The sequence below is a fragment of the Rhea americana genome, unplaced genomic scaffold, assembly GCF_003343005.1.
Source record: "Rhea americana isolate MKP2758 unplaced genomic scaffold, rheAme1 scaffold_29, whole genome shotgun sequence".
NCBI classification, from domain to species: Eukaryota; Metazoa; Chordata; class Aves; order Rheiformes; family Rheidae; genus Rhea; species Rhea americana.
Genome location: NW_028186412.1, coordinates 5,849,153 through 5,874,714, shown reverse-complemented (window position 1 = coordinate 5,874,714; position 25,562 = coordinate 5,849,153). Strand labels below are relative to the sequence as shown.

The window sequence follows — 25,562 nt, the reverse complement described above, 5'->3', positions numbered from 1 at the left end:
CATGTTTATTCCAACGCAGCATTCTGCGGTTTCTGTTTTGGGACATTGTGCTGAAAGAAGTCATATCACGAATCTACTACTTTTCTTATTCATTAAGCCAACTCTGAGATAGCCTCGGGTTGTCTAACATTCAATACTACAAACTTATTTTTGCACTTTTCTAATCTAAAAATTGATTCCTTACATCTATTAAGCAAGGTGTCAGAACAGTTTGTATCATTACTGCAAGCATTTGCTGACTAATGGTCTTAATCTGATCTCCCAAGAAACACTGCTGTAAAGCAGAAGAATACGCAAGATGCTATCCAGACATACGGGGCAATCAAAGCATCAAAAGAAGCAGACTGCCACAGCAGCAGTAGTAGTTCTGTACATTATTCTTCATTCAAATTTAGTTAAAAATATTCAGCTCAGACCCAAAGGCTTGTTGTTATAATCCACGGCTATATCTCACCATCTAGCAGCAGCAGCAAAAGCCAAGRGCTCCTACACTGGCATATAGTGGCAGCAAAACAGTAAGTAAGAAAATTCATCTTACGATCTCTGCTATAGGAAAATTCTTTGCATATTCACCAGCTCTTAATTAAATATTAAGTTGTAAATGAAGCATGGTTGTCTTTTTTTGAAGGRGAAAAAAATAACATAAGGATTTAGCGAGAGCAAAACAACTTTCAGTTCTCTAAAAACTGAAGTCTGAACACTTCTGATGCCATCTTTTTGACAATTACATCTTTTCATCTGTCTAGCAGATATAACCCAGAAAAGTAAGGGAAAAAAGTTCAATACTTGTTTATACATTAATTACATATTCTTGATTTACAATAAAGTTACCTTAGAAAAGTCTAGACTAGTGAGAAACCGATACAAAGAAATATATCTATGACAGCAAAGTCGGGTTTKGTCCCTCCATTTAAAAAGGTTTGTCATAAAATCTACAGACAAAACACTGGGGCACATCTAGGCAGCAAAATTAAACCACTACAAGTAACAGCAACAGTGAGAAAGCTGCAGCAGAAGTACTGGAATACGTTAATTGTCAGAAAGATCTTCTGTCGTGCGTAAATTAATTTCTGACACAAGCTGGAACTCCTACCACTGGGCTAAAACTAGTGAGCACCAATAACAATAGCAAATTAAGCTAATATGGTTATATTAGCTTACTACAATCACACCYTTGTTCTGCTATGTACAGACACCTGCTGGAGAAAATCTTTATATTAATAATTCAAGTGGAGTTAAAAAAAAAAAAAAGATTTCTGTTCTTATTCACTGCAGGTACTGGAGGGGAAAAAAAGCACCATTTTTTATYGGGGTTCTTGAAGTTTTCATAAAAGAAAAATTATTTCCAAGTGTGAAAACAAAGATGAAACAGTTCAGAATAAGTAGCATCACAAAGCCGTATCTTTTCTTCTGCAAGCTGAAATAAGAACTAATAGGTTTAAMTAAGTAGAACTAACAGCTATGTTTTGGAAGTTACCCAACAATCTGTATAATAAAAGTAAATTTTCATTTGCTTGTTTATCCCAAAAGGTCATCTTTTGGAAAAGTGGAGTTTCCTGTCCTGGTTATCTGTTTCAATTAATTTTAGGGGTGGACAATTTCCACAAAACCCAGTTCAGGTGCTATCAAGAATGAAATGTGAAGTAAAACACTCATTTGCTCTCATTAAATTATTAAACATTTCATCACCATAACTAGCACCCTTAAAAAAAAAAAGGCTTAAAATCTGACAGATCTCATCAATTCATCGCTGCCTAGCAAGCAGTGACAAAAACAAATGACAAGGCCTCCTCTTTCTCTGCAGYGTCTGATGGACTAATGGGGGAAAAATAGTAGGGTAAATAAAGGTCTCTTTCCTATATATCTGAGACTTGCAAGACTTACAGGTGTGAAAATGTACATGGGTCACTACGCTCCATATGGTAGAAATCTTATTCCACCTTTTGGATAATGTATCAAGCTGTCCCTCTACTTTGTATTTCTTGTGCATTTGCAGYCTGGAAATCAATAAATGATAGATAGCTGATAAGCATTATCAGTTATCAAGAGGGTTCAGACAACTGAGGCTCAAAACAATTTTTTAAGCTTGATATGGACTGGATACAGGATGGTATTGCTTCATGTCCAAAGAAATGGACATCCACACAAGTGTAGTGTCTTACAAGATTATCCAGTAACAATATGACTACAGTCTTCAGTTGACCTAACTCTGTCATGTCAGGCACTACAAATGCTTCCAACAGAAGACAAACCCTGTTCCAAGAGCTTACAGCCAAAACAGAAAAGTCAGATATAGCATAAATGAGAAGTTTTGTTTCACAAKCAGGGATATGAAGTAGATAAAGACCAAATGACTTCTTCAAAACTGCAGCAATACCATAAAGTGGTATCTGATTTACTTCAAGCTGCCTTTGAAATATTGTCATCTTTTTTGAATTTTATTCAGCACTCTTAAGACTTAGACACTGTTATGCATACCAACTGGACAGCTAAAGGAGGACAAATTTAGTCAGTCTGAACTTCTTCAATTATCTTTTCCTGCTCTTTTATCACTTGGTATTATCCATTGCTATTTTTTGCTGTTTCAGTATCACTTTCAGGCTTTTTGTAACTGAAAGCTACATAAGTATCATCAGGTGAATTAACTTACAGCATTGTGGGTGTTAATTTGAGCATCAGTACTATACTACAGGTCTATTACCAAAGTAGTTAAGACCCCACCCCATCATGTCTCAGACTCTGCTGTAAAAGTTCTACGGCAACAAGTTCTATGCTCTAATTTGCTGCATTTATAATTTTGATTTATTGATGTATTTCTTGCACAATTGTTTTAAATTAATTCTGATAGAATATTAAAGTACTAAGACTTCATTACAAACTTGAATTGTAATGGGTTGTGTTGCCAAAACACCTTGCAAGCCCCTCTGGGGCTGATAAAGAATTAACAGATAGATACCATTCCAGTGTCCAAATTTCCTCCCAAATAGTAACACTTGAACTAGCAGAAGTAGAGAAAACATTTTTTTCTAAATATATATATATTTAACATGCCAATTCATCTAGTTCTGAAAATTACAAGAAATGCTGAAAGGCAGCAGCAATCTGTGAGAGGAAATGCAGAGCTTTCAAAGAAGCTCCCAGTCTGATTTATCCTCTCTCTTTCCAAACAAGAGCAGAGAAACCATTTCTTATCAAATGAACCATGACATTTCTTGAAACTAGAAACCAGGATTTTTCTATTTTTACAAAAAACAGGTATCTTGAAGTAAACAAAAAAGAACAGTTAAAAGGTCACCAAATACAGCCATTTCAAACCATATTTCTCTTCAGCTAGATGAAAGCTGATTGGAAAGCATTTTTAAAAGAGAAAAAATTATTGTGTGTGTTTAATACACATTTATTTCAAACAGGATTTTTACATACGGGCTCCAAAATGATGGGTCAAAACATTGCGATCTTACGTCCTCAATATAGTAAACTATATCTTACCTGGACTTTCGTACCTATCTGTGTTGGGACGTGGCTGTCTGCTCCACTCTGGAGCTCCAGAAGGAAATTTATTTCTTATAAATGTTAAGACTTTTCTAGCTTGAAACAGGCAGCCTAGACAGCACATGCCTTTGACAAATCCTGCATTCTCAATTAGGTTCCAAGGTCAAGAGCTCCGCTGAAATAACGCTACTGTTCTACTCAGACTGATATGGAAGACTACTGGGGGACATTTACATAGTAAACAGACATCCTATTAATGGAGAGCATCTGCTACAATAATCCATTTGTCCAYGTTTTAAGAGTTTAAAATACTGAATCTATTTACACTTTGTCTGCAAGATCATGTAACACTACCCTACATGCATGAAAAATGACAATAAAAATAGCTTAAAATGGTACCAAAGATCAGATTTTCAAAATGAATTCAACGTTTTATCTGTCACCTTGACAGATGATCCTTGTTTGATTTCATCCTGCTGCTATTCTGAAACTTCATCATTATTTTCTTCTGCTCAATTTAGACTCATCTTCTCCTCCTTTTTAAGGGATCTTAAAAAGTCGAAGTCGGAAACAGRAGAAACAGCTTTATTACCGTCTTCATTCCAAGTAAGATAATGCTGGATTCCTCCTACTTTCRTTCTCCTCCAACCAGCTCCTCTGTCACTTCTGATATAAATCACGTAACTGCAGCTTCCTGTGGCAGTTGCAGATGATATGCACCAGTCTATCTGGCCTGTAAAATGCTGTGATGAAGCCTGCACTCATATTCCACATGCTACGAGTAATACTTCGTGCAGTACAGCAATATAGGATGCGTTAAAGGCAAAAATAGTTTTAAAAATAATCCCCGAACATTCCTTAGAGATTTTACTCACAAAGCTCTCAGCAACTTCCCTAGGCATTTTGTCTGATTTAAGACCTCTTTTTCAGTAAAGTATTGCTCTAACCCAGCAGATGTCTTTACWACAGATATCCAAACTAGGTCCTGTAGGCTACCTTTACATCAATGAAAGGAAACATGTTCTACAGGACTTTTTGTCTACAAACTTTGTCTACCCTGAGTTTTTAAGGTATTTATTTCAGAATACATCCTGGAAGCATTTTTCTCTCAATTGACTATAAATGAAAGCCTAGGCAGTCTAACTCAGATATAGATACAGTACATCTTAACTGAGATGAACCTCACCAGAATAATTTCAAACACTGCAACTTACCTCTGCATCAGAGTTYAGCAGAAAAGTTACAACTCTTAATTAGCCTGCCCTCAAATGTTCATGATCCCCTTCCCATTGCACCGTACCCATCAGGTTCGCCAGAATATCTTCAGGCATCATCARTCCCTACACTACTTCAGACAAAAAAGAAACATACACTAATCCAGAACTTCAGCAATCTTTTCAAGGAAAAGTGCTTTATCAAGCTTTGGCACTTCCTGATTTCTGATCATTTGGCCTTTGATAACACTCCTTAAACTTGCTCTATACCTATAAGAGACCTGAAAGATTTTAGGATTTTTTTCCTCACATCTTGTTTCCCTGCATATCAGTTTGAACTTCTGATCTTGCCGGAAGACAGTCACTATAACTGCAGAATCAGTAGGCTCAAGACATCAACAATGCTCTAAAAATATGCTAAATTCAGCATGAGATTAAAAACAGAACAATTAAGTAATTCCAAACACCGTTGGCAGGGTACATATCAGCAGGTCAGTTATTCCAGTAGCAGTTCTATTCAACCAGCACGCCCTCAAAAACTGTGTACAGATAACTTACTCTTTGAGCTCTTTCTTTTAACTCCTGATCTTGAGCCAAAAAAGCCTGCATCCTCTTTTGGATGTCTGTAAGTTTTTCAGGGTTGATTCTAATAAATTAAAAAAAAATAAAGAAGAAAGTTAGCTTAAATTATTAGAATATACACAAAGAATCCCCTATTAAGTCCTCAGGAGTATCTTCACTTCCTCTACATTGTTTTAATATGCATAAGACTGTCACTTCTCYGAAGAAGGTTAGACTAGAACCATATTCAGGATGAAGAGTACACTCCTCAAATGAATAATASAAGAGAGACAGACAGAAGCTCAGACTTTTTATCCAGAGAAAGTTTTCAGTGAGAGAAATGAAACCTTTTCCAAAGTAAAGCCATAATTAACATTAAAATGCTTCCTGGATTCAAAAAAGAAACAAGAATTATAATGAATTATACCACCGCTCTACACTGACAGAGCAGCCTTCATAAGGAAATCTTCTCAGCATTTTTTCAAAGTTTAAATAAGATTCATTGCCTGCAAGTACTGAAATTGAAGTACTTCTCTGTTATATTCAGATGAGCAAAAGCAAAGGATACCGAGATTAAACAGATTGAAGAGCTCCTCAAGATATTGATCCAATGAACAAGCAACAGTTATTATACTACAGAAAATGCCATTAAACCTAGTAAAAGTTATGCAAGTCTTTTCTCAAATTCCGCATTTTTATTTTTATTCTAGTGATATTTACATTTTTCCAGGTTTAATTGCCAGGGTCTTTTCTCATCTACTTCTGTCTTCTATCTGTTATTGTTATCCAAACATACCACACAACCTTCCAACATGCTGGAAAGTACCCCTCAAGCAGAGGTCAAAACAGATGCAGTACCACAGCTAACAAATTTCTTAATCTATTTATTGCTGCTGTGTGTAATGACATCCCATACCATACACGAAAGGACGCAGCCTTTGCTAAAGGAAGATAAGAAAATCAAAATCAGATCTCTTCATCCAGCACTTAGTCAGTTTAGAAAACATGACTCATTAAAATGCTAGGTGAGAAACATTACATAGTCATTTCTTGTAATGTAAGCCATTACGATAATCTATTATTCTTTCTAAATTTGGAAGCACTAATTAAGCAGAACGGTTATTTTTCCTTTAACTTACAAAGACATCAAGTTCTATTCCCTCATCACTTAAATTTCATAACTGTCAGATGCAGATAGTAAGCTGTAGTGCAGACAGGAACTATTTAGCTACCATTTACTCAAAGACCAAATACCTGAATTCCAGTTTCATGTAARCATATAATTTGTTCTGAATGTGTAAAGATATAAGACAGACAAGGGACATGAAAAATCCAGCAAGACACAAACTGACCAACTGGTCTTTGGCATGCATGCAAAATGGAATGCATGCAAGACACCAAAGCGAAAAGGTAAATAGAGAGGAGGATTTTTTAGATTGCATTTTACCAAAGATCAAGAAGATGACAGCAACTAGGAAGACTGACAGTAAATGGTCCTAACACAGAATAACAGAAGAACAGCAAAATAAATGCAATAATTCAATACTGAATAGTATTAAAAAATATAAACATGAAATATATTATCTCAGTACAGAAGAAATACAGGAAGAGGAGTAAAAAGTCCAGCTAGATTGAAATCAACAGGTTTACAATCACTTAAAACTCAAGAAGAAACCTTAAAGCAGAACTGAAGACAGGTATTNCATTCTCCTTGAATGTATTTAATTAAAAAAGGACAAAAGTATTACTTGGGCATTGATCTGCCTGACTTGATGATGTTTTCTGCAGTTAAGGGCACAGATATGTTAGTCCCACATACAAGCAGAGCTGGAGAAAAAAAAAAAAAAAAAAAAAAAAGAGCATGAATACACTGGGATAAAAGAAACGTGGGCACAAAGTGAGATATAAAGAGCGAAGATAGGACAACACAAATAAAAAAAGAGTATTTAAAATTAACACTGGTAGTAAGGAGCCCATAAAATTGTTGGAGACCACTGTGGAGTTATGAGAAAGGTATTAAGAGATGACATCAAGGCACTTAAATTTTTCAGCATTCTTTTTTCCCTTGTCTTCACTGAAAGTAGCAGCTGCAATCAGGCAGCTAACAGCATTTACACCACAGTCCAAGCTCACACCAAAATAGGAAACCACAGGCTAAGAAGTACTTAGGTAATCAGATKGGTCAAACGAAATTTGCTCCCTAGCAACTACAAAGTAAACCAGAGCACATTGAGATATTGTTGTATTTCTTCTTGAGAATTCATCTGAGACAGACGAAATTCTATGAGATAGTACAGGTAAACACAGTRCTCATCTTCAAAGGGGGAAAAGAAGTACTTAAACAATTAACTGTTTTCTTAATACTGAAAAATGAATTTGTAAGTACCTAAAGAAAATAAGTATATAGGTAATAGCCAAAATAGTTCAGTCAGAAGCAAAGCACAACTAAGCAATTTAATTATCCTTCATAGCAAGATAACAAGCTTTAAGAAATAAACAGCAGATGTCATATCTTGATGTCAGCAAAACATCTGGCAGCCTCACTTTCTCATAAACAAGCAAGGGAAACACGGCCTACATGAAGTCTTAAGTAAACGAAAAACTGATCATAGAGCTGTATTCAAAGTGTAGTCACAACTGACTCACTGTCAAACAAAGCACATAGCAACTTCCAGTGCTCACCTGAGGCCCACTGTTACTATTTTCTACAATTACTTGAATATTGTAAGAAGATAATTAAATATTTACAGGAGACAGTATGTCAGTGGGGCTCCAAGCACAGTGGAAAATAAATTTAGACAAGATACAACACCATTTTGTTGCCTGCACATAGATTTTATCTTAAGTAATTTCTTGAAATTTGCAAGAAAAGGTCTTGAAAGAGATAAAAGATACAAAATATTTTACAGTTAAAAGCAAGGCAAGACACTGAGGTAAATCTGAAGTTATGTTAAATAGAGTACGGTGTCCTGAGCACATTCTGAGGTTGTGTTTGTTAATGAATGTATAAATTTGCAAGTTTGAATATTAAAACAAAAAAAAAGTCGTAATACTGGGCTCTTCTCTCTCCAATATTGTATCATGACACCCATCCTCTAACCTCTTTGTCTCATCCTGGGTTTCCAGAAATGAGAAACCTGGTCATCGCTAAAATGGCTTGTTTTAGTAAGGAGTTTGTGTGTTCCTTTCTGAGTGAATACAACTCCTTGCAGTAATTTTGTGCATATGACTGTCTGGAGAGACAAACCTAGTAAATCTAAAAATTTTAATGATTAACATAATTTATAAACTTCCTTGAACAGTTGAGCAAGAGAGCAAGCGTAAGCTACGGGAAAAAACAGAAGAGGACTTTATGACGTGGTCTGACCTTTTAGCTGGGTTGTTTCTTTCTTTTCTTGCTGTATGTGTGTGCACATCTTGCATTTACAGACCGGCAGTGTCATTTTTCCTAGCAGTTGCCTAAGTGGCTGCATTTGACTATGTGATAATGTAAATACGAACTCTGTTTGCTTGGTTTCGAAGTGATTTAGGTGCACTTGCTCTCTAAGTCTGCTGGTCAATACTCCGCTTTCCTCTCTTCTCCTATTTTCAATATCAGGATGCAAGCACTGTTTTAATCAGACACACTCCCTTCCCCATCCTCACCAAGGTGGAATTAAAAGAAAAAAAATCCTCACAGCAACAAAAAACAGCACCCTGCCAAGAGGGCACCCTAAAATGGTACGCTTTCCCTTTATCAGTCACTGGCTTAAAAATACTTCGCCTTACACACAGCTGTTCAAACACAATTAACATACTGAGCACATAGCAGCCACACAAAAGGCTTTAGCAGCTCCTGACCCATGTGAACATGGCCACACTTTTCTTTTTTAAATGCAACTTCCAATGAAAAGATCTGTATTGCACTAAAAATACACACCATTATGCCTGCAGAGTGCACAAAACACATAGTTAGCTGCAGCACACGTAAGTGGCAAGTTTAAACTTGTATTCATATTTCAAAGGCCTTTACACAGTGTATCTGCAGGTAACACTTCACTGCTAGGCAGCATCGGAAAAAAGATAAATTGCATAGTGCAATACATTACAGAGCATAGCATGTTATTCAATAACAATTTCACAGGAAAAACGGCACTGACATGAATCCTCTAYGCTTTCATAAGAGGTAAGCTCTTTACAGGATACCTTACAGGAGGGATAAAACTTGCAGAGGATGTATGATTCAGTTTCCAACACATCATGGAGATGCATCGGGAGTAAGACAGTTATCCTAGCAAATTCCAGCCTTAGCTCTTTTTCTCCTGTAATTATAGCAGAAAGAAAGTAATGTTCAAGAATGCTTGTAAGCATTCTTAAGAAATCAGGGAAAAATCTTCATTTCACCAGTATACAACACATCTAGAGGGAAGACGGCACTTCAAAAAGTTTATGAAATCAGCAGGAAAGCTTTACTAACATCCTAAATTTGCAAGGTTGTATAGAATGAGCTAGAAGTGATTTTAACACATTTTTCTATCTTATTCATATTTTTTTAACCTTATACAGTACCAAAGACACCTGAGTTTTGGGAATATAATTCACCCAACACCTAATCCTCAGGAGGGCATGCCCACATGAAGACACTTCTAAGGTGACCAAAGACCTAATTGCTAATTGTTTAAGTAAGCACTGTGTACATTAAAATTAAAAAAAAAAACTCACTTGTAACATCCAAAAGGTAAGTTTTGATTTTTTTAATATATACATACATATATATGCACACACACTGTTTTTGATATAGCAGCAGCAGAACTCTTCCTGTATTTCAGACAGCTTCTGAACAGCAGCCCTTTCTCGCTTCAACTGCTCAGTGCTTTCTGTCTGGTTCCTGGCTACCTACAGTTACAGAAGACAAGCCAGCAGGCTGGAGGGGTAGAAAGAGCTGGGCAAAAGGAACAGCACCACATCTGCTTCCTTCGGTAAAATTTTTTAGAGGCACAAAAATTTGTCAGGATACACCTTTGGGAAGCAGCTTGTTTATCTTGATACCCAAGAAAATTAGATGCAATGAAGTAGTCTCAAGGTACTACTGAAAATAATTTCAGTTTACAGTTTGCATCTAAAACTTCTGAAATTATAGACTGCTTATAAATATGTATATAATATTTAACAGTTTCCAMGTAGTTTACTGCCCTGTTTGGGTGCTCTAAAGTATGCTATTTATTACTGTATATTGTACATCCACATATATAGAAAGTGGAATAAAAAAAAAGATAACAGTTTAAACAATTTCAATTTCTTACCATTACTTGTTACACTAGAATTCAAAGAGCAGTCCATAGTTCTGAGCTGACATGAAGGTTTAAGTAATAAGGTAATAACACCTGCTTAATTAAAGTTTCACCCAATTTTATGCTGGGTGAAATAAAACAATTATCTATTTTGATATTAAAAACAATTATTCCATAATCACACTCTGCATACAGTTAATCATTTTCAGGCTTAAATATTCACATCTTCCCTTCCAAATCATAGTTTTTCAAAATTAAACAACCCCAGTCCTCCTCATATCTACTTGCACAGAAACTATTTTTTACTTTGTCACTCTTCTCATTTTTCTAGCTCTATTCTAAGACATCTCGCACGGGGTAATCGGAACTCTATGAGTATTCAGAATTAGTCAGATTATAGCGCATTTTCTGGCTTGCTTTCAATTCCTCTCCCTATTTCTTTCACATTCCATTTTCCCTTTTGATTTAGCATTAGGCTGATAGCCTCAGAAAACAAAAGGACTCCTTCCCACTTACAATAGCTGATTAAGAAATCACCATCAGTCCGGGGGTGGGAGGAGGTTAATTTAATAATTTTACAGTTAGAGGTTTTTCTTACACGCACACTATTTTGCATTTAATAGACAATGGAAATGCAGATACTTTTTTATGGTTRCATGGTACCATTGTGTTCTTTTGTAACTCTCTTAAAGTCAGTTTCCATTTGTACAGTTAGTATAAAACTCTACAGACTCCATTGATATACCTTCTCCATTATGAAGAATGATCATTTAGTCACATCTTTTATTTCCTATCCTTCAACTGATTCAAAAAGAGCATGACAAATTGGAAAAATATTCTGGAACTAGTGAAAAGACAGGGAGGAGAAACAAGAACGATAGGAGGTCTTAAAAAAAAACGCACAAGGGAAGATTAAAAAAATTGTAATTATTTACCCTCCAGAAGAAAGAAAGGTAATAAGAAAGTAAGATAATGTTCAATTASGTAGAAAGTAGTTGCAGAAAATAAGGAAGTAAGTCATTTTCCATATATTTTTGGCATAGGACAAAAGAAATATTTCACTTAAATTACTACAATAGAGATGCCTATCAGTTATTTGTGGAAAAACTCTTAATGGCAGGAACTGTTGAGTATAGATGAGATCACCTTGGGAAATTGTGGAGGTACTCATCAGCAAGTTAGACAAGCATCTGTCAGGAATAGTTTGTGCAGCTGATCCTGCCTTTGAGAAGCAGGATGGAACAGGTTACTTCAAGGTCTTCTCCTTCTACAATACTGCCAAAACAAATGATCTCCATCGTTTGGACTCCAGGCAATTCATATTGCTTATCAGCACTTGACTAGATCATGACTGTAGTAGACCTATCGTACAATAATCCTATGGAAAGACGGCTCAACTACAGAAAAGCCACTAGTCACTTACTTGATTTCATTGACAGGTACTTTCCTCTGTGCCAGTTGTTCCACCATGCCTTTTTCCTCAGAAGGAAGCAACACTAACAAAGCTTCACCACCTTCTTTGTATCTGATCAAAAAAAAAAAAGACACTAAGTATACATACAAAAAATGCACATTTTTTGTTGAGGTTTTCAATAACCAATGAGAATTTATATTTGCTTAGCAGCCCAAATAGTAGACAACAATCCTCACTTTACAAACGATAAAAAAGAGGCAATTAAGTGATTTGCAAAAGCCAACACTTGTACTGGTCTCAAAGCTTTATGTACAACATTAAATATCTAGGGCTAAGATATGGATTCAGATCAGCAGTTCTTATTCTTCTCTGCATTTAAAACACTTCCGTGGTAATCAAAGGGGCACTTAATCAAAGCGTACAATACCAGCAGATCTAGCTACCTGTATTCACACTTTAATCAACAGGCAACTCTTCCTAACGCTTGGCTACAACGGGTTCTCAATTGTACACCCTCCAGCTGAAGGAAAGTAAAGGTTAAGAAAGAATTAAATGCCTCCATCCCAAATAACTTCTACTTGTTTCTTAAAAAAAAAGCCTATCGGTCTAAGAGGTCACAAAGGCATCCTTGAAAGAAAAGCACAAAAATAGCAGTTCTTCCATCTATAGGTTCAGTTTCTAGGTGCAAAAGAAAAAAAAAATACAGACTGATTCCATAAAAACTATGCTTAGCACTTCCTCATCAATGCTTTTAACAGCTGTATCAGACCTGAACTGACAGTTACCCAGACTTATAGTCAGCCAAAAAAAACACTTCTATTTTGTTCTTAAAGCTTCTTCTTTGTTCACCCCCTTGAAATAACAAAGTGCCAGTTACTACTTTTGTTGAACTTAGTAAATTGTAGAAGCTCATGGAAAACAAATTATTCAACAGCACTAGTAAACAAACAGTAAATCCTACTACAGAAGCAGTACAATGTTGAATTAGCTTGTCTGCATGTGTCTGAGCCCACATTTATTGTAACAGGTATATTCATTCTTCTTTTATACATTCAAGAAGAGTCCTTTGAAGTTAAAAGCAAGTTAACAGATTAATAGAAAGATATTGCAGAGTCCTCACTGTATAAAAACAGCAACCCATTAAAATTAAATTTCAGAAGTGTGCCCATATGAGACAGCATCCAACACAGCCRTCTAAGGAGAGTAACTTGGGGGATAATCCAAAGAAAGCCAGAAATCAGTCATCTTACAGAGCAGCAGTAAACTAGCAAAGTTACTCACAGGGTCCCTGGGAGGAGCAGACTGGGAAACATAAATTGGTATGACTGCGAAGAGTGCATTTATTTGAAACAAATTACTTATCACATTATTTTTCAAGTGCTATTTATATTGAATTATTTACTACATTAAATAGTTTTGTTCCTACTCCAGTCTTATTTGCCTTTTTCTTCTACACTGGTAAAACTTTTCATCTATTTTAAACATATCTGGGTATCCTTTTCTGTTTTCTATATGGTAATTAACCTGTTCACTCTATCTTTATTCCACTCTTAATCTGTTTCTGGATCAATACCCTCTCCCTTTACTGTCCATCATTCATCCATTCTTGCCCTTCTATAAATCTTTGGCTTCTCTTACTCCATCTCAGCTTTCCAGCTGGGTCTGTACTCCAATTGCATTAACTCTTCCCCATCAAAAGAACCATCATGGAAAAGAGACTAAACAAAAGGTACAAAATTTCAGCAGAAAGGTGGGAGATGTGATTACTTTGGGCTAGACACCACACAGAGACTAAGACTAGTCCAAGGTAGGTCACATATATGGGATTCTTTCCAACAAAAATCTCAGCAATGATGGAAGAAAACACCAGCCCAGTCTTTGTGGATGGAGAGGAGGACAGAAATGCTAATTAAGGAAGTGTTGGAGCCAAGGTTCCTTGGCTTAAGATAGCTTCAAGTGTAAGGTCAGAGAGTGTGGAAGGGTATCCTTAGGCACACCAGATGAGCACTGTATCACTAACTGAAAAATCATTTGAGATGGAATGAAGGGAGACCACATTTCTCAAAGTATAAACAGTTATTGCTTGGCAAAAGCTGTACTGCAGAACAGAAAACTGCAAGCACAGTGTAGTAAGCAATGCAAGTAGCAACAAAATTTGCAGTAAAAACAGTCTGACAGTTTTTCTTACAGCTCTCTGCTTTCACTTGATGAATTTGCAAAACCACAAGAAAATGCTCTTGGGGTGTACCGGCTTCAGATTGTTTTCTAAAGATAATTCCAGGGGAAAAAAAATACTGCCTTTTTTAATTCTTATAGATGGTTTTCATCGTGAAATTTTAATACTGACATTCTAGATTATGAAATCTGACAGGGAAGTGAAATTGATACAGAGGAGAACCTTTGTCACACACCAGAGCCGTGAAAATTTATCAAAATATGGTTTGGTAAGAGTAACATGAAACAAACAGTAGGACATTTGGGCTTTGTGCCAGAAAATGTTGTTCCGGCGTGAGGGGCTGAGGTACTGCACAAAAACCAATGTGTAATACATTGACTTGAGTTAAATCCCTTTAATTAGTAGGCCTTAAATATTGTTGGTGCAGGAGTATCACCCCGCAGGTTTGTTCTGGAAAAATTCTAAAGTAACCTTTATGTTTGAGTTAAGGTAATTTATTATCTTCAGCAGCAGCGTAAGGGACCGTAAGTCACCGCTGACAAAACATTCAATGAATATTTAGGCCCTTTATATAATAATTAAGGTTAGGCTGTCTTATTTATATAGACCAAGCCCACACTTTAAGACAGCTCTATACACTTTAACACAGCTAAATTCCAAACGGTATTTCAATAAAGCAGATTCATGTCACATACTGCACTGTCTAAAGAGGCACTGGAATCCCAGAAAACAACTGAGCCTGAGGGACTTTGAATTTCTGGCAAAAAAAATGATAGTCACAGCTCCAGGACAGGTAATTATTCATCAGATGAACTTGAACTCTCAGTGCACTGCAGAAATAAGGAGGAAAATACTCTTATCTACCTGAAGTTTGTATCAGACAGGCAAACAGAGACAGTATTGCTGCCAGTAACCGTCAATAGAGTAACATACACAGTTCTGCTCTTCTCTTCAAAACAGATGCTACAGAAGGAAGGAATTCTGAGAAGATCTATGAGAATGATCTAACATCTGGAAAGGATGTCTGTTTCTCAATCAGAATCTTCCTCATTCATCAAGACAAAAAAAAAAATATCTATACCGCGCTGTGTAAACACCTAAAAGGATGATCTTTGTAGGTACATTAAGTTTAGTCCAAGTTAGGAGGTGGTTCGCACAGTCTTATTGCTTCTGGCATTTAGTATCTTTGAGTGCTTGACTTAGCATTCCTAAATCGTTGCGTTAATATACTTCTTGTGTTAGCGTGAAACATACTATAAAAGATGAGTGCTACACAATTCATGAAAAAAATAATCATCGAGGGCTGATGGACGTAGATACAGTCTTTGCAGACCACAAACCCAAACACTGGAATGATACACTGTGGAAGATGTCACTGTACATTAAACCTGATCCTGTAGTTTTTTCTCAGCATCCATAAGGCCACCCAGAACACCATATGGGATCAGACAAACCTTTCATCTGACTAGCGTAAGTATTATTGTGCTATTGGTGCTAAACACATTCGCTGAGTCAGTCACCTTTTCTGTCTGACCGTGAGGGGGAATTTCTTCCCTGTGAGAGTGACGGAGCACTGGACCAGGTTGCCCAGAGAGGTGGTGGAGTCTCCTTCTCTGGAGCTATTTATGGCCCGCCTGGATGCAGCCCTGTCTACCATGCTGTAGGTGACCCTGCTGAGTAGGGAGGTTGGACTAGATGATCTCCAGATTATCCCTTCCAACCTTACTGATTCTATGACTCTGAAACTACAAGCTCAGGAGGAGGTGCAATTCTGAAGGCACATTCCATAGATGATTCAAAAAAGAAAGCAAGCATTAAACCTGGTATCTACGGAGAACAGCTATTTCAAAGTTTACATCAAATCTTAACAAGATCTTTATGCAGAGAAAAAGAGTACAATGGCTAAGGAAAGAAGCAATCACGTTAAAATAAAGAACAGAGAAAGGTTTTCAAGCACATGAACTTTCTCATCTTTTGGCAACTCCTAAGAAAAAAAAGCAACATAAAAATTATTCCTCAGAGCTGATGCATTCAGAAATTCAAATGGACAGAAAGATAGTTGATAACTATCAATGCAGTCCAAGCATTCTCCTTAGACATTTTGGAGTCATTCACTCATTTAAATGCCAATGTTTTAAATGCATTTAAATTAAACTGAATAGAAAGGAGGAGGAAAAGTAAGTTTCAGTCAAACTACCAAGGCAAGAAGGACTGTGATTTAATTAAAAGTGTGAAAACCGCCAGTTTAAAGTTAATGCTGTTCTTCAGAGCTAAACATGAAAATGAAACCATTACTAATTTCAGTAAGCTGAAAAACAAGAGATATTAAGTACCATCCAGAAAGGTTTATATCTATTTAGCCTCTCCCATGGGTGCTTAGCTACAGAAAAGAAAATGCAAGTCTATAATACAGGAGTTTTACTTGTGCAAAGTTTTATCGTATTTCTTAAAATGAAATGAACAATTTCACAAAAAAATGTGCTAATAAAAAAGCTAGTCTCAAAAAGAACCACCTGCAAAACAGAGGTCTTTCTTGCTGTGGAAAGCCTCATAAGTTCCCCAAAAAGTGTTTCCCTGCACCTTTCATACTAAGAACTTCCATATTTGCAAACTTGCAGCACAAGCCCCTGACAGCTAACATAAAAAGAAAAGAACACTTAATCCGTCTGCTCAAAATTTTGTTTCCATTTCATCTAAAACATAACAGAAAAGAATAGCCTTCCATCTCCCAGCGGAGAAAAGTTCTCCATTAAAGCCAGAAGAACATTCTTGTGATTTTTTTTTTCCCTGGAAGAGACAGATAAAACTTTTACGTTTTTATATATTACAAAACAGCAAAGAGCTGTTAACTCAGCTACTAAATTTCTTCTGCAGGAAGACTATAATGTCTTTCTGCAGAAGAGACAAAATTAGAAGTTCTCCCCATTCTTGCTGACTGCAGCCTTCAAGTTGTCACCAAAAACAAACATCTATCTTAAGAGTACATGGATACACGTACTTCTCATTCATACCTGTCCCATTTATTTATTCAAGAAACAGCGTACTAGCTTCAACATTTACCAAAAAGGCAAGTAATTTTCCTGCAATTCAGTCCTGACTTACAAGAAAGGAAGCAGTGACAAAACACAGTTAGCACTACAAAACAAAGGGCAACAATGATACATTTACTTTGATTGCAGATGAGAAAAAAGATCCACAAACAAGGACAATCACCAAAGGCTGGATAAGAAGGAAATGGAATAAATTAGGACAATATGATACTGGCTAATTAGAAGCAGACAAAAATGGTTAAAGAACGTCAACAGCACTATTTCCCTAGCAAAGGAATGCACAGAGCTGCAGAATAATTTTGTTTCTTTTGAAAACAAACAAAAAAAATAAATTAAAAGGATAGTGTATTCATCATGACAGAATCAATCTTAATCTTCTGCTAAAGACCACCCTGAGCTGCCAGCTGGTACCAAGCACAAAGGAACTGACAGCATGGCAACCATTCATTGAGGCCAGGATGGAGGAGGAAAAAAAAAAAAAAAATCTTCTCATGTAAGGCAAATACAGTAAGTTTTGTTTAATCCTAACCCAACCTTGATCAGAATCAGTCCAAGGCTGCATATACCCCTAACCAATACTATCATAGCAAACCAATACTACCATTATCACCAAGGCAATAGATGAAAACATAATCTGGTTATTAATCAATTCCATCATATCATGCAGCTAGAGCTGAGCTTGTTGTAACTAAAGTCAGAGCCATTCTACATCCCTGCCATGACSCCTGTAACATACTTTGGTGAAATGCATCACGTTGTCAGTGACAGGTAAGATGTGATGATACCAGAATATAACAGGAGTAGGAACCGTCTGACTGATGGTCATCAGGCAGCAGTGTTCTGCAGGAAGGCAGACATTTGGTAAGGGAAAAAAAAAAAAAAAAAGATGGAAAAGGATATCCTTACAGTTCTGTGCCCATTACTATGTGTACATGTAAACATTACAGGAAACATTATACAGGTTCTATCTCGAGTAGATGTATTAGCACTTGTTTCCTAACATTTATATTTCAAAATATATAAGCTGATATCAAACTTCAAGAGTTAAAAGTAGTATTTCTGCTTTGTTTGGCACGAACAAAAACACCTTTTTGCTCTTTTTAAAGTCAGAAAAGGAGAAAAATGGAGATGAGATCAGTAAGACTTGGAAGAGAAGGGCTGCAGATATAAAGATACTTGTGTGACAGTTTCCTGTGCTTGCATTATTTTCCATTTCCAGAAAACTCAATACAATGCAGGTAACAAYGCTTTTGAAGACATTCACCACATACAAAACTACACAAGTGGTCAGCTCTGAGGTCATGGTTCAGTCCTTCAATAATTTGATTTCAATATTAAGCTCCTTAACAGAATTGAAATTTTAGATTTGATTGACTTTGGAAAAACTCCTAGTTGAGATTTCTAATCAGTAATAATAAAAATAAATTTTATTAGAATTTATATAGAACTGGGCTGCCTGGTATTGATTTGATGATTGAACTCCAATCCTATACAGTCACTAACTCAAGTTTCAATTCAGCTTATTAAATAATTCAGCYGTGAGGGTATGTTTTGTTCAAACTCTGACAAAAACTAAAGAGACTAAACAGGAAATCTCATGAAAATAGTGTGAGGCCAGCACTTTTGAAGATTTGGGAATGATGACCAGAATGCCCAACTAGTTATTATYAGAAGTCAAAAGATTCCTGGAAGGCCTAACACACAGAAAAATCATATCTAGCAAATTTAAAACTGCATTTCCAAAAAAGGCTATATGCAGATTTATAAAAATTAATGCATCATAGGTGGCTATTCCTTGTGTTTCCCTCAAATTTTTATTAGTTGCAGACAAAAAACAAGAACAATMCAAAACACTGCAACTTRAAAAAAGATAAGATGAAATTTTGAGTGTAAAATACCTGCTTTGGGAATGTTAACCCTGGGATACAGAAAGTTAGGCCTCTGAGATGTAACCAACATAAAAGTATTAAGGTTACTAAACGTTCAAATTGCATCAAAACTAAGGCCATTAAATTTGCCTCCTTTTATATGTATATTATAATACCACTCTAAAAACATGTTTTCACACTTCTTTCATAGGACTTAATTCACCATACATGTTGAGCCAACTATTAGTGGTTACGGGTTACTTCTGAGAAGGTTAACTCTTCATTATGTAAACCATTTATTTATTGCACACCATTCGGACCCTTCTCAGACCACAAACATTCTGATTCTGCAACAACTTTTAAATCTTTGCATATAATTTTCATTTTCATTAAGACTCTAGAATGAAAATTATTCCATCGTGTGGAATAACTAACAAACAAAATTCAAAAAACAACACAGATCTTTGCTTCTACAGCTAAGTACCTATCCCTGTAAATAGTACTAGATCCACTTTTCCACTGAAATTCTCTATATATTTATTAACATACATAAGATTGCAATTGAGATCAGAGGATGAAAAAAACAGGCATAATATTTCTTTATCTGCTGTAAGAAGTACTTGAAAACTGAGAAAACCACCAGCTGTGTATGCAAATATAAATCTGATTTTTGGAAGCTAGGTTATAAACAGTGACTTCCCAATCTACTTTTTCATTAGGTTAGTCAAAAATCTCAACCACCACACTTCATAAGGACTAAGTGAGTCAAGTTCTAATAATTCTAGAATGTTAATTCATTTTTAAATGATTATCAATTCCTGGATAAATACCTACAAGAGCAAAGCATAAAGCATTTCAGTTTGATGCACATATTTGTCCATGTTGCATTCTTTTTATGTAAAACAGCTCTGAAAATGTATCCCCAAAAAAGTCAAACTCGGCACTTTTATTCTGAGAAGACCTATTTCAATCTGATACTCATAAGAATAAATCTGTTCACCCACAAGCTACCCTTCAACAGAGAGAAAATTAYACCTATATTTATCCCTAAGGCCTTCCACAGAAATACAGTAAGTCATAGTTTTGTTTTTAAAATTCAACTATTAAATCTGATTATATAAGCTATAATTTTTAAACCTATTTCTTGAAAGAAAGTAACAGCTTTAGCTCCCTCACACTGCGCTCAGTTTAGACAAAATTCTGTTTCCAATTATACTACCTTCTGGACCTTCTGTCACAGAAGAGACTGGTGATATCTAAGTTTCAAAACAAAAATATATATATTGTTTCTCCTAGCCTATGATAAACAGTAAGTAAAACTCTTCCTGCTCATCCCTTTTACACTGCTGGATTTCTTCCCTATTGTTGAAACCTGCTATTCCATTTTTTAAGTGACAAAGGAACACACGCACRAATATCAGGATTTCTATCCTACCCACATAACCATCGGTCTCTGTACCAYGGATGTTTTGCTTTAAAACGACCTTTAACAAGTGACCTGCACTGCAAACAGGGCTGCGCTGTCTCGGGCGAGGTCCACCAAAGCAGACCGGAACGCTTCCCGGCCCCGCTCAGCTCCACAAACGCTGCAGACCGCCTGCGGTCACAGGGGAAGGTGTCTAAACTCACGAGGAAAGCTCTCTTCTCCACGGGCTATGAAAAARAAAATCCAACACTTCACAGAGCATTTAAAACTAAAAACTCAGTCAAGTCAGTTCTTGCCTTATCTGAGCTCCAGTGTTTTGTTCGTTCCTATTTCTCTTTTGTATACACTAAAGCCCATAGACCTCCATTCAGTCAGATCCCCCCCCAAAAAAACTCATCAGTAAGTATTACTATCAAGTTACAGATCACTTACGGGAGTTGCAAGGATTTATTTCAATCACTTCGCATCCTTCTTTTTCTCGTCTATACAGTAGGGCCCATTTGTATCTATGGCCAAATTATGAGAACAYGTAACTAGGTTTTACACACGCTACAATATCGTAATTCCCTTTACTCAGTCATACTAGCTCATCTCCTTGTCTGCTCGGCAGACTTAGGTAGGAGAATAATGGACAAGAACTGGTAGCGGCTCACAAACCTTATCATGCTAGTCTCAAAATAAATTGAATTTAAAAGGCCTTGGGAGGTTGTTGAGTCCTCCAGCTAGTTTGTAAGCAATCCATTTCCCACAGCAGCTGTGTCCACTCTACTGTGTTGAAATATATGTGCTTTTTTTATTATTATTATTATAGCTTCCAGGATAGTTTCATATCAGCATGCAATAACCAGAGCCACTTACTATTTTAGTGTATTAGAACATTCGTATCACACTATTAGAAAAAATTCTAATGCATAATATAGTTCCAGTTAATGCAGCTACAGCACCACAGGACAGCGGCAAGAATGTAGCTAGGTTACAACATTTAATTTTAGAGATTTTATATAAATTGCAAGTTCAATATATGGTGTTAACGATTTGTGACCTCCACTGGCAGCTATTTTTATTTCACTTGAATTAAGACAATGACTTGACTACAATGTAAGAAATGTATATTTAGACCATCTCTTTTTAAATAAGAAACATCAGTAAAAGTGCTTCAGTAGGTCTTTAATTAAAAAAAAAAAAAAAAAAAAGACACACAAACAAACAAGGAGCTGCCACCTCGATTATGCAGTTTATTGACTCCCCAAGACATGCATCTCAGATACATTTCCCAAAATGAAGTCAAGCTTCCGCTACTGAAAAATTGTTCCAGCAAGTCACTCACATTTTTAAATGCTTTAGTCCCACTTTGACAGATAATTCCAAAGGCTTATTAGTCTCACTTTCATTCCTATAATGTGCTATTAAGGGAAGCCCCAACGAGCACGTTTCAAAGCAGTTCACTTCATGATAGAGTAGTATCATTAGATGACCTGCCCTCTTTCACCTCTCCAAAACTTGTTCTGCATACRTTCTTTAGTAGTCACAACACATGAAAAAGACTATAGATCTTTTAAAGTCTTTATTCATGCTCTTTGACTGTGATCATCATAGCARCCAGTATAAAGACAATAGGTAATACAGTACCCTGTTGGGAGAATACTAGGTTTTACTCCATTTGTTTTCAGAATATAATTTACCTAAAGGATAAAACTTATGTACAGTCACACTGGATGTTGCATGCTTATATGCATACACATACCATATGTAATAGAAAAATTACAGTGACTTTCCTAGTTTAAATTAAGCACCTAACAAACCTAGCCCAGATTAAGTATCATTAATAGCAGAAGCTTAAGTCTAGCTAAGGTTCCGAGGTTATATAAAGATCTGGACATACCACAGCGATTATAAGAACTGCAGAGCCACAGACTTACTGACAGTGAAATGTAAGACAGTATCTTTAAAAAAAGACTCTGTACACAGAAAAATCACTAATCTCAAAAAACAGCTTCTACAGTCTCCTCTGAAGGAAAAGCAGCAGGGTGAAGACAGAAGCTAATGCTTGGAAAGAAGGAAATGCCAGGAAAACAAGGGATGAGTACATTCAAAAAACAAGATACTTATGTACAAAAAGACAGACCTACCAATACCTATTCCACTTGTCAATAAAATCATGACTGAAATGAAAATATCCCTATAAATGTTCTTTTTCATGCCACACAACTTACAAGTTCTGCTTGGAAAACAGCTGTGGGGCAGAGGAAATGCATATGGTTGTGCTTTAGAAATTATCTTCTACTGTCCTCTAGCGGCACTGCAACTTGTTTCACAGAACTGATGAAAGTGTTTTCAACTGCAGCCTTCGAGGGCTACAAAACAGCACGCATCAATAGAAATTAAAAGCCAGAACTGAGTTTTGCAGGCTGTCTCTAGTAGCATCTTTTATTTACTTAGAACGTGTAACCCACAGGAAAAGAACTGTAATCTAATAGTTTAAACTACAGTATTTGCTAAGAGACTATGACAAAAAGACAGCCAAAAAACATATTTAAGGACATAGAACAGTATTATCAATATTTTAGAAATTATGTTACTATACTAGCTAGCCTTTAATAAATATTTTAAGAGGCATTTGGAGGAAATAGTTTGCACAATTTTTCCAATCACTGCAATAGTAGCATATTTTCCAAGTTAAAAAATAATAAAATAAAAAATACATATAACATGCCAACTCTACTATAAAGTAAAAGCATTACTGGAAAACACCCAGATTTTCTTGATTTTACTTCACCATAAGACAAAAATGCAGAAGTTGCAATTTATGTTCCATGGGATGAAGTGCAAGTGAAATCCTATGTAGGGAACAGAGTGGTCTTAATTATTTAAATCAATCAGTATCTTGCATTTTTGCTAACGCTTTGCAAAAGTGCAAAGAGAGTTGTGRAAAGACAACAGTTTGTCAAATACTCTTCAGCCCCTATTCCAAACTAATATTTTCTCTTGACTTTCACATTTACTTTTGTGTCACAAAATAATTTGATTTCAAAAGTAAATAGTATTCAGCAACCCACTTTTAATTATAGCTTAACACAGTCTCCTAATTAGCTGAGATATTTAATTTAGCTTTCATTCCATGCAATTATACACTCCCATAACCCATGAAACTTTGTAATTATCTCTAACCTCATTAATGACAACTATTAAAATGCAGTTAATTTTTATTAAGTTTATAGAGAAAACATGAGCTCCTCTCATACTAACTGTGGCTACTGAAAACAAGTAAGTTTCCTACTCAACAGTAGCTTACCTACACGCAGTATACTTACGCACAGTATATACCTGAAACTATTATTTTCCTTATCTTATTTTCAACRGTTCATTTCATGCCATTAACTTTAGTGCTGGAAACAGATTTGTTTAGTGAACTTCAGGATAAAGAAACTTTACATTTCTCCCACCAAAAGTCCAGTGCAGAGCAGAACCTTCACTGATCTCTGTACCAGGTTAATAGACAGAAAGTACCTGCAAAGCTTTTCCTACAGAAGGAATCTGCTTTCAGTATCAGTCACAATTCTGCCACCTCACATAACTTGCTCAGATATGCTTACAGTTTCAGTAAGGTCTGGATTCTTAAAATTTCACGTAAAGGGAGATTTGAACGACAGCCCGTTGAAGCCAGGGGCGGACATTTGGCACTGCTGACGTACAGAGCAGACCCTCTGCGCCCCACACTCTGCCTAAACCTTTTCCTTCAGTAACCACAGGTTGTACTTAAGAGGCCTTTGAAGACAGACCCATAACTTTGTGAGGCTAACATCCCAGTCGGAGCGRTATTTTATTAAAATCCTTATTGAAAAGGGGTGGTTATTTGTCTCTATATAGCTCTTTCCCATCTCTACAGCTGCTTACAGTCATTCTTCTCAGCACCTAGCAAGTGTCAGCAAAAGGTCTAAGGACTCTAAACCTGACGAGGTACTTAGTAACACAGCTACAAAAGGGTTCAACAATTCTTCTCAAAGCTGCCAATTAAATCATGTCATATATACTGTTTTCCCTTCCATGAAGACAGTATACCATAAACACAAAATAATAAGCCTTCTGCAGAAGCCACACAAGATTTAAAAAAAAGAAAAGTTCTCATTAAGGCTATGGTCTTTTTTCAGGTAGGACCAATGACATTAGATGTAGCTCACAGATTTGAATTTGGCTAATTATATGTAACATTTATTGATTTAGCTTATAACCAACATATTTTGAAAAGTTATTTAAAAACCTATTATTCCTTTCTACAAGAAAAGGGTAGATAGAAAAAAGTGGACACACAGTAAAAATGGAGCAGAGATGTTACCAATTACGATAAATACATGCCCCAAAACTCCACATTCTGAAAAAGTACTGAAAGTACACACATCCCTACTACTGAGTCACCAAAATTTACTGCTGCGTAATCCAAACACACAAATCTCAAACTCCTGCAGTACAGATTAGTGACACTGTTCTGAGAGACTGTTCAATCATTATGTTAGATTTCCAACCGTATTGCAACACAGATGGTAAAACCCTACTACAAACATTAAATTATGTACAAGATACAATGCCAGGTCTTGCATTTCATCCTTCAAATAATTGGGTAAAATTGTTAATCTACCAAATTATACACCACAACAACTTCTGTTTCTTTTAAAAATCAACTTCAAAGATCAAGGACCAGATTTTCAATAGTGTATCTGGGTAACTTCCTTCCATTATAAACCCTTGGCCACAAATATTCTAACTAAAGCTATCCCTAAGAATATAATTCCACAAAAGACTTAGAAAATTAAAAGTGTAACCAGCAACTGACACTGATTCTTTGCTTCTTAAAGTAAAACAAGGAAGAAATATTATGATTCTTTGGATGAGTCTTCCATGACACTGAAAGAAACCAGATCCACGAAGTCTAAAGCTTTATTTACCCACAAATGGCAGTGGCAACACAAGCTTTTCTACACACTAATGTGGTCCACTCAGCCTTCATGTTAATCCTGCCAAGTACAAAAGACTACTTTTGCTTCTTCACTATTAACGCTGCCTAGTCAGATTAAACTGGACATCATTTGTCCCACC

The 25,562-nt window shown here is 36.1% G+C and overlaps 1 protein-coding gene across 1 annotated transcript in view; it reads right to left on the bottom strand.

Annotated features, from left to right (window-relative positions):
• Positions 1–25,562, bottom strand: part of DDX10 (DEAD-box helicase 10) — a 191,248-nt gene that overhangs the window by 151,054 nt on the left and 14,632 nt on the right. The window contains exons 11-12 of the mRNA XM_085309102.1: positions 11,961–12,062; positions 5,265–5,352 (exon numbers count right to left, since the gene is read on the bottom strand). Coding sequence (XP_085165228.1) covers positions 5,265–5,352; positions 11,961–12,062 — 190 coding nt within the window. The remainder of the gene's footprint in view (positions 1–5,264; positions 5,353–11,960; positions 12,063–25,562) is intronic.